The sequence below is a fragment of the Halichoerus grypus genome, chromosome 15, assembly GCF_964656455.1.
Source record: "Halichoerus grypus chromosome 15, mHalGry1.hap1.1, whole genome shotgun sequence".
In the NCBI taxonomy this organism is placed as follows: domain Eukaryota; kingdom Metazoa; phylum Chordata; class Mammalia; order Carnivora; family Phocidae; genus Halichoerus; species Halichoerus grypus.
In genome coordinates, this window is record NC_135726.1 from 46,739,153 (window position 1) to 46,749,364 (window position 10,212).

The 10,212-nt window shown below is 40.4% G+C and overlaps 1 protein-coding gene across 1 annotated transcript in view; it reads right to left on the reverse strand.

Annotated features, from left to right (window-relative positions):
• Window positions 1–8,688: 8,688 nt before the first annotated feature.
• The window catches only part of LOC118553167 (WD repeat-containing protein 87-like), a 15,615-nt gene continuing 14,091 nt past the window's right edge, over window positions 8,689–10,212 (reverse strand). Inside the window, exons 8-9 of the mRNA XM_078063558.1 lie at window positions 9,746–10,197; window positions 8,689–9,460 (exon numbers count right to left, since the gene is read on the reverse strand). Coding sequence (XP_077919684.1) covers window positions 8,689–9,460; window positions 9,746–10,197 — 1,224 coding nt within the window. The remainder of the gene's footprint in view (window positions 9,461–9,745; window positions 10,198–10,212) is intronic.

Consider the following 10,212-nt stretch of genomic DNA (forward strand, 5'->3'; position numbering starts at 1 on the left):
ATCATTTCACAATATATACATAAATCATTGTGTGTACACCTAAAACTAATACAATGTTATATGTCAATTACACCTCAAATTTTATGTATTTTAGAGCACATGCACAAATGGGGGGAGGGGCAGAGGGAGAGAATCTTCAAGCAGACTCCCCGCTGAACATGGAGCTCAATGTGGGGCTTTATCTCACGACTTATGAGATCACAACCTGAGCTGAAACCAAGAGGTGGAAGCCCAACTGACTGAGTCACCCGGGGCCCCTACATCTCAATTTTTAAAAAGCCCACAATGATGGGGGTGAGTCAAAAGGATACAGGAGCCAACTGAAAAATCTCTAATAGTTAGCACTGAACAATTTAAGCAACAAAATACATAACATCATGTTGGATTATAACCCAGCATATAAAGTAAATATCCAGAAATACATGATATAAATAAACGATTTAATAAATAAATGGGGGAGAATAAACAAATCTCCTATGCAGTAGAAGTCCAAATAATGTATGTAGATTCTCCACCCTTAAGGAGGTGCATTATAACTCTCCAATCCTTGCATGTGGGTTGTGCATAATGACCTCATTCCAAAGAACACAGTATGGAAAGGGGAAAAAAGAGTAACTTTACGACGGAGAAATCTGACATGCTACCTCAGCTAGGTGATCAAGTTAACTTCATCAGTGAAAATTTATGTTTGTAGTATTATACTTGATATGATTTGGTGAAAATGGTGCTTTGCCTCTGTGGTCTTCCTCCCAAAAACCCATTAACCCATGATTATGAGAAAAAGATCAGTCTCATTTGAGGGACATTCTACAAAATTCCTAACTAGTATTCCTCAAAACTTCCAATGTCATCAGAAGCAAGGAAAGTTTGATAAACTGTCACAGCCAGAAGAACCTATGGGAATATGACAACTAAATGTAACATGGTGTCCTAGATGGGATCCTAGAACAGAAAAAAGGACATTAAGTAAAAACTAAATCTGAATAAAGTTATCAGATTAATACTTTATAATGTGTCAGCATTGGTTCATTAATTGTGACAAGTGTACCATAATAATATAACAGTAGGGGAAACCTGGTGTGGGATTTATGGCAACAATCTGTGTGATCTTCACAACTTTTCTGTTAAAGTTTACCAACAAAAATTCAGCATGCTCATAATAAAACTTTTCAGCACACTAAAAATAGCATGCATTTCCTCAGCTTGATAAAAAGAATGTAGGAAAAACATACAGCTAACATCATATTTAATGGTGAACTTTGGAACACTTCCCCTTAAGGTTGGGAATAAGGTAAGGATGCCTGTTCTCACCACTTGTATTCAGCATTGTATTAAAGGTCCTAATCAGTGTGACACTGTAATAAGAAGAATAAATACGAGAAAAGATGAAGTAAAATGTTTTTAAAGCAATTACAAATTGAAGAATTTAGATCTTAAAAAGCTAAATAGCTAAGTAAACAAAACTGATAGGACAAGGGTATAAGACAAATTTCCAAATTGGTCTCTCTGCCTTGACTGACAGCAGGTGTCCTCTGCTTATGGATATAAAACTTTTATTTGCAAATAACATGTTTGCATTTGAAGAGAACTCTATGGAATATTTTTAGAATATTAGTGAGTTTATCAACTTCACAGGATATAAGGTTAGTATACAAAATTCTATTGAATTTCTGTATTCTCCCAACAAACAATTGGCAAATGAAATGAACAATACCATTTACCATGACATCAGAATCATCAAATTCTTGGGCTTAAATCTGCCTAAAAGGTGTGCATGATCCCTATTTTGAAAACTAACTGACTATTGTTAGGATAAATTAAGGGAGACCTAAACAAGTGGAGAGATGCCATGTTCATTGGTAGGTTCGATATTCTTAAAATGTCCATTCTTTCTAAATAGATCCATAAAATTAATGCAACCCCTTTCAAAATTTCGAGCAGCCTTCCTTGAAGAAATTACTAGTTGATTTGAAAATTTATATGGAAATGGAAAGGATCTAGAAGAGACAAAATATTATTTAAACGAAAAGCAAAATTGGAGGACATTACTGGATCTTACCACTCTCTACAGTAATCAAGGTAATGTGCCACTGATGTAAGGACAGACAAATATATATCAATGGGACAGAATACAGAGCCCTGAAATAGTCAATTAATTTTTGACGGAACCAGTGCAATTCAATGAGAAAGGAAAGTTTTAGCAAATGTTATTTGGAACAATTTAGCTATTTCTATGGAAAAAAGATTGCAACTTGGTGTCTACTTCCACCATACACAAAAATTAATTTGAGATAGATCAAAGACCTAAATGTTAAACCCCAAACCATAAAGTGTCTAGAAGAAAACATAGATGGACATCGGTATCACTTTGGTTGGAGAAAGGAAAGTTTTCTTGAACAGGACACAGTAACCAGATGCACTAACCATGAAAGGAGAAATGAGGGTGCCTGTGTGGCTCAGTCATTAAGAATCTGCCTTCGGGGCGCCTGGGTGGCTCAGTTGGTTAAGCAACTGCCTTCGGCTCAGGTCATGATCCTGGAGTCCCGGGATCGAGTCCCGCATCGGGCTCCCTGGTCAGCAAGGAGTCTGCTTCTCCCTCTCCCGCTCCCCCCTCTTGTGCTCTCTCTCTCTCACTCTCTCTCTCAAATAAATAAATAAAATCTTTAAAAAAAAAAAAAAAAGGAATCTGCCTTCGGCTCAGGTCATGATCCCAGAGTCCCAGGATGGAGTCCCACATCGGGCTTCCTGCTCAGCGGGGGGAGTCTGCTTCTCCCTCTACCAGTCCCCCTGCTTGTGTTCCCTCTCTCGCTATGTCTCTCTCTGTCAAATAAATAAAATCTTTAAAAAAAAAACTGGAAGAAATGATATGTTGAATTTCATCAAAATATAAAATATCTGCTCATCAAAAACACTGGTAATAGACAGGGGCGCCTGAGTGGCTCAGTCGTTAAGCGTCTGCCTTCGGCTCAGGTCATGATCCCAGGGTCCTGGGATCGAGCCCCGCATCGGGCTCCCTGCTCGGTGGGAAGCCTGCTTCTCCCTCTCCCACTCCCCCTGCTTGTGTTCCTGCTCTCGCTGTGTCTCTCTCTGTCAAATAAATAAATAAAATCTTTAAAAAAAAAAAAAAACACTGGTAATAGACAAGAACATCTTTAAATCAAAATAAACCCAATTTAAAGGGAGTGGGGGACAAATGACTTGGACACTTCATAAGTGATACATAAATGGCCAATAAGCACTAGAAAAAGGGGTCAACACAATTTATCAGCATTAAGTCACAATGAAATACCTGTGCCCACTAAAATTATCTATGCCCACTAGAAATAAAAGAATGTGACCACATGAAATGTTGGCAAGTATATAGCCCAACTGGAATGCTCATATATGGCCTGTGGGAGTATAAAGTGATACGACCTCTTTGGGAAAATATTCCTTTTTTTTTTTTTAAGATTTATTTGTTTATTTGAGAGAAAGAGCGAGGGGAGGGGCAGAGGGAGAGGGAGAGAAGCAGACTCCACACTGAGTGTGGAACCTGACTCAGGGCTCGATCCCAAGACCCTGAGATCATGACCTGAGCCGAAATCAAGAGTCTGATGCTTAATCAACTGAACCACCCAGGTGCCCTTTGGGAAAATATTCTTAAGAACCTAAATTCCTTGGGGTGCATGGGTGGCTCAGTCGGTTAAGCGGCTGCCTTTGGCTCAGGTCATGATCCTGGAGTTCCGTGATTGAGCCCCACATTGGGCTCCCTGCTCAGTGGGAGTTTGCTTCTCCCTCTGACCCTCCCCGCTCTCATGCTCTCACTCTCAAATAAACGAATAAAATCTTAAAAAAAAAAAACAACCTAAATTCCATCCTGAAGTGTGTACCCAAGAGAAATGAAAACATATCCACAGTATTGTCCAAGAATGTTCATAACAGCCTCATTCATAATACCTCTACCTGGAGATAATTCAAATATCCATCAACATGAGAATAAACAAATCATGGTATGAACATACAATAATTAAAGAACAAACTACTGATATGCACAGTATAGATGCATCTCAAACGTATTGAGCAAAATAAGCCCAAAACAGGAGTCTACATACTTTATGAATCCATTTATATGAAGTGCAAGAACAGGAAAAACTAAAGGTAATAAGAGTGGTTACCTTGAAGGAGGGAGTTGGAGAAATGACTGGAAATGGACACAAAAGAACTGGAAAGGGCGGGCGCCTGGGTGGCTCAGTTGGTTAAGCGACTGCCTTCGGCTCAGGTCATGATCCTGGAGTCCCAGGATCGAGTCCCACATCGGGCTCCCTGCTCAGCAGGGAGTCTGCTTCTCCCTCTGACCCTCCTCCCTCTCATGCTCTCTGTCTCTCATTCTCTCTCTCGCAAATAAATAAAATCTTAAAAAAAAAAAAAAGAACTGGAAAGGGCCATGTGGAAATACTTTACCTTAGCCTGGGTGGTGGTTATGGGGGTGTATACAATTGTCAAAACTTGGTGAACTGAAAGTTTAATATCTGTACCTTTTATTGCATGTTAATTACACCTCAATGAAACAATAAAAACAAAATACACATAAGGAGCCTTATACTTTATTTCAAAGTTTGTGAAATACATTTAGATTACTGCATAAAGTCAGAAAACGATCACTAGAATGAACCCTAATGGTATTTTTAAGATTATACCAATTGACAATTCCTTTAAAAAAAATAAAAGTAGAAGTACCATATGAGCCAGCAATTCCACTTCTGAGCATACCAAAAAAAAAAAAAAGTTAAGATTTTGAAGAGATATTTATACACCCATGTTCATAGCAGCATTACTCATAAAAGCCAAAAGGTGGAAGCAACCCAAGTGCCCATCAACAGATAAATGGATAGATAAGATGTGGTATATACATACGATGGAATATTATTCCATCTTAAAAAGGAAGTACATTCTGACATATGCTACAACATAGATGAACCCTGAAGACATAGACACTATGCTAAGTGAAATAAGCCACAAAAGGACAAATACTTTAAGTTTCCACTCATATGAGGTACTTAGATTCGTAGAGACAGAAAGTAGAATGGTAGGTGCCAGGAGTTGGGGAGTAGAGAAAATGGGAAGTTATTTTATAATGGGAACAGAGTTTTAGTTTTGTGAGATGAAAAATCTTCTCTGGACAGATGCTGGTGATGGTTGCACAACAATGTGAATGTACTTAATGCACTAAACTGTACACTTAAAAATGGCCAAAATAGCAAATTTTGTTATCTATCATTTACCACATTTTAAAATAATTTTTTAGATTGTATCTGTTGATAAAAATAAGTCAAGCTCAGTTTCTTCACCAAGTTTTGACAATTGTATACACCCCTGTAACCACCACCCAGGCTAAGGTAAAGTATTTCCATATGGCCCTTTCCAGCTCTTTAAACTAAACATTTAATACCTTTCATCTTGTTTTTCCCTCTTCTGTAAATAGGATATTTGAGGAGATATTTTAGGGGGGGGGTTGTATAGGAAAAACTCAGTATGTTTTTCTTTACTCACACTGAGAACATGTTTGACATTAGATGTGTGGGGTTTTTTTCCCCACACAGACCAATTCTCAAATATGAACTTGGTGTCCTGTAATTCAATTCAATTATGACACTAACTAGAGTCAGCACAGATCCCACAGGTTAAGGGCTCAGTCCCAGAAGACTGCCCTCCACTTCAGACCCTAATCAGAGGTAGTTGGTACCCAGGTTACCCAGAACTGTCTGACTTGGATAGAATTTGCAGGCTCCCACAATCCCCTCCTCAGATTCAATAATTTGCTACAACAGCTCACACAACAAAAGAAAACAGTTTACTTACTATTGCTGGTTTATTACAAAGGATTTTTTTTTTTTTTTAAAGATTTTATTTATTTATTTGACAGAGAGAGACACAGCGAGAGAGGGAACACAAGCAGGGGGAGTGGGAGAAGGAGAAGCAGGCTTCCCACTGAGCAGGCAGCCCGATGTGGGGCTCGATCCCAGGACTCTGGGATCATGACCTGAGCCGAAGGCAGACGCTTAACGACTGAGCCACCCAGGCGCCCCTATTACAAAGGATATTTTAAAGCATTCATATGAACAGTCAGATAAAGAGATACATAGGGTGAGGTGTGGAAGGGTCCTAAGTGCAGGAGCTTCTGTCCCATGGAGTTGGGGTGCACCACCCTCTGGCATGTAAATGTGTTCACCAACCTGGTAATCTCCCCGAGCCCCATACTTTTGGGAATTTTTTTATGGAGGCTTCATCATGTAGGCATGATTGATCATTAACTCTATCTCCAGCCCTTATTTAGAGGATGGGAGACATGGCTGAATGTTCCAAGCTTTTATACATGGCTTGGTCTTTCTAGTGACCAGCCCTTTCTAGGAGTCACCAACAGTCACCATATTAGAACAAAAGACACTCCTATCTCCCAGGAGATTCCAAGGGATTTAGGAGTTCTGTGTCACAAACAGGTCCAAGACCAAATATTAGCAGGAACCAGAGGCAAAGACTTTATATGTGTATGTGTGTGTGTATATATATTTTTTCTTATTATTTTACATGAGGGAATTAACTCATATAGGTGTATGTTTTAAATCTTTAGACTTACTGAACTTATTCTGACCTTGCAGACTGCTTCTCTGTGTTCTTGCTCCTTCCCTGGAAGCTTGCAGCTTCTCAGAGTTTTGGTTCTTCCCTTTTCTCCTAAACCCCTCTGCCTTGCACTTTGGCTTTTCTCTTAAGCTTCCAGGCATCTCCCCTAAGCTCTGGCTCCTCCTTCAAGGGCTCCTTGGCTCCTCTAACCACAAAATCTTCTTCTGCTCTTCTGTCTTATGCCTTTGCTGAGCATGGGGTCTGTTCCCAGAACTTATTAGCTTCTGTACATTGTCAACTCCATCTATTCCCTTTGGCTCTCAGACCTCTCCCCTGAAATCTGTCTCCTGCTCCAGGGTTTCTTCTCCATATTCCCAAGCTTCTGATCTCCTGGGCTACCAAAACTTTTTCCTCAGAATTTGTCACCTCCCTCAGGAGTCTGATTTCTGATGCCCAAGATCTTCTCTTGGGCTTCCAAACACCTCCTTCAAGCTCTAGCTTCTCCCTTGCTCTTGCAGACTCTCTCCTTGAGCTCTTCCCTCTCCCAAGGTACCCTCAAACTCCGTTGAGGTCCCAGGCCCCTCCTCTAGCCTTCAGTTCCTTTCCTATGTTCCCAGTACACTAAAATAGGCATACTCAGAATCTCATTTGGGCCTCTCAGTGAGCCTCATTTGCACATGATAAAACTGAGAATTAGAATAAAGTAAACAATTGAAAAATTAAAAAAAACTAAAACAACAAAAAAAAAGTATTGAGCAAAGTAAAAATGTCATTTAAAAAAAAACATTATTTTATTAAACAAGATTTTAAATGATTGTGTTCTATTTCTGGATTTTCCAGCAAAAAAAAAAAAATTATTTCAAACATAAATGTTAACATCTGTGGTACTATATGACTGTAAAAGTCTAGATCAAAGGTTATACTGAGAAACAGATTGTAGTCCACAATATTATAAAGTGAAAATATCTAAAAAACAAAAACAAAAACAAAAAAACAAAACCTGAGGCTTAGAGAGGTGAAATCACTGGCTCAAGATTACATGTCAAATTGAAAGGCAGGGATTCGGGGCACTTGGGTGGCTCAGTCGGTCAAGCGCCTGCCTTTGGCCCAGGTCATGATCCCAGGGTCCTGGGATCGAGCCCCATGTTGGGCTCCCTGCTCAGTGGGGAGCCTGCTTCTCCCTCTCCTCCCCACTCACTCTTGATTTCTGTTACTATCTCTGTCTGTCTCTGTCTCTGAAATAAATAAATTAAAAAAAAAATTTTTTTAAAGGCAGGGATTCAAATCCTATTTGAATCCTAGATCTCCTATTTTCATCTACACACTTAAGATAGCTACATCTCCCATTAAAATAGCTACCCATTAGAAAAAGAGAACTATATTCCAGGAATTCTGTTAAGTGTTTCACTGAGGTAGGCATCATTATCACCATTTTACTTTGAGGAAACCAAAAGCTAAGATTAAAGAGCTAATAAATGGCAGAAAAAGAACTGGAATGAAAGTTCTTCCAAATTCAAAATTGGCATTCTATCATTATTTCACTCTATTTCCGCATTATGTAGATGAGAACACTGAGGTTTAGAGACGTCCAGGAATTTTAGATCAAAGTTTGTGAAGGGGCAAAATTATGGGTCTTCTCTGCTTCCTCTCAGATTAATGCTAAATAAATAAAAGCCCCACTGTACCATTCTCCCCCTAGGAACCTTTGAGGAAGGAAATACAAACCAAAGAAAAGAGCCCATGGACAGACTTTTCTATCAAAAGTTGATCAAAAAAAAAGTTGATCAAATGCTGGCCCCTACCATCCAAAGGATGCACCCCACTGACTGAAAAAACAATTGGCCCTGTTAGGACAAAGGTTATCTGTTTCTCATGGGGATTCTAGGCTTGGGGAGGAAGAGAAATAAGCCAAAATATTGTTACAAATGAGAACTGTCATTTTATTCAGCACAAGGTAGCCAGTTTCTGGAACTGAATGAGTACAAGTCCTTGTCTAGCCGCACCTTGAAGTGGGGAAAAGGGAAGGAGGCTTAAAATCCATTGCCAGGTTTATTTCCCACCAAGACCCCAAAGTCCTAATGTTAGGCCAAATCATAGAGTAGGAGTAGGGATGTTGGGCGGCTTCTCAATAAAGTAAGAATTGACTTGTGGTAGGTTTTTCCAGGCAAGTTCTAGGAATCCATACTGGGCGATGCCCACAGGTTGGATAGTATGCACCCTGCTCTTCCCAGGCAAAGGTACAATGTTATGGAACTTGAGAGGACTTGCAGGGGCATGGGAATGACCCCAAAACAAGCCACAGAACAACCGTTCACCAAGTACCAGCTCCTGAGTTTCCAGGGCCTTTTTGTACATGATCTCTTGGGGTTGGAGTTCCTCTCTCTGCAGCAACTCTAGTAGAAGCCTCTGGATTTGAGGGGACTTAAATTTGTACAGATCCATGAGTTGGTAAAACTGTTCCATCCAAGCAGTGCTGTCTTTTGCATATTGTTGCTGCATCATCTGCAAAACATGGTACAGTGCCACAAATGTCTCCCATTGAGGCACCTCTTCCTTTTTTTTAGAGATGGGCTGTGCCTTCTTCAACTTGGGCAATGTGAGGGGCCTGTCTTTTCCCTTAAAAGCCCTCAGATCCTTCTGAAACATCAGTGCTAGAGTTTGTTTGTCCACAGAGGCCTGGGCACCTGTGAAAATCTCTCTTGCAGCAGGATAGAAATGTTTCATTTCCATCTCTTTGAGAGCATTGGATAGTTGTCTTATCCGTGCACTCCTGTAAGGTTCTCCTAAAAGATGCCAATTTATAGCCTTTGGGACTTGAATCCTCTTGGTGGTTGATGGTAACACTGGTGAAGGTATGGACAGTGTGTCCCTCTTTGCCTTGTGAAATTTGAGGAGCTCTCCCTTATCCCTCAAGGCCTGGAAGTCCTTCTGGAATATCAAGTCCAGGGATTTTTTATCAACAGAGGGATAGACAGTTGGGGGAACATCCTTTCCGATTGGATAAAGGTGCGGTATCTCCTTAACAGCAGAGGATAATTGTTGTGCCTGCTTCTTCCTGTAGGACTCAGCTAAGAGATGCCAATTGAGAGCTTCTGGGGTTTGAGACCTCCTGGTAGCTGATGGTAACACTGGTTCAACAATAGGGAATGGCTCTAGCCGGCTCTCTTTTTCTTTTCTTCTAATTGGAGGGATCACTTTTAAGTGCACTGGACTCAAAGCATTCTTATGTTGTTGTGATATGTCTGTGTGACTTACCTCAAGGTTCTGCCTTAGGTGTTTAGCAATGGCTTTAAGATTGCACAGATGCATCCATTTCATGTATCCCTTTGAAGTGAAGTCTCTGAGGAGCTGGTGCAGTCTATGGAAACTGTCACTGGAAAGCTGCTCTCCTGCTTCCAGTCTTATTAAGGCATTGTTAATCCAGTCCTCATCTGAGAAGCTTGCTTCTGAGTAGCATGGCCTTTCAGCTGGTATAGAAGTAAGGGATGGGGTTGGGGCTGGGGCTGGCCCTGGGACCTGGCCTTCAGTTTTCCTCACTGGAGAATCATGGTACTTAAAGAACCACTTCCACCTGTCACCTTTGGACCAACGTTCAGATTTCTGTGATTTCATGGT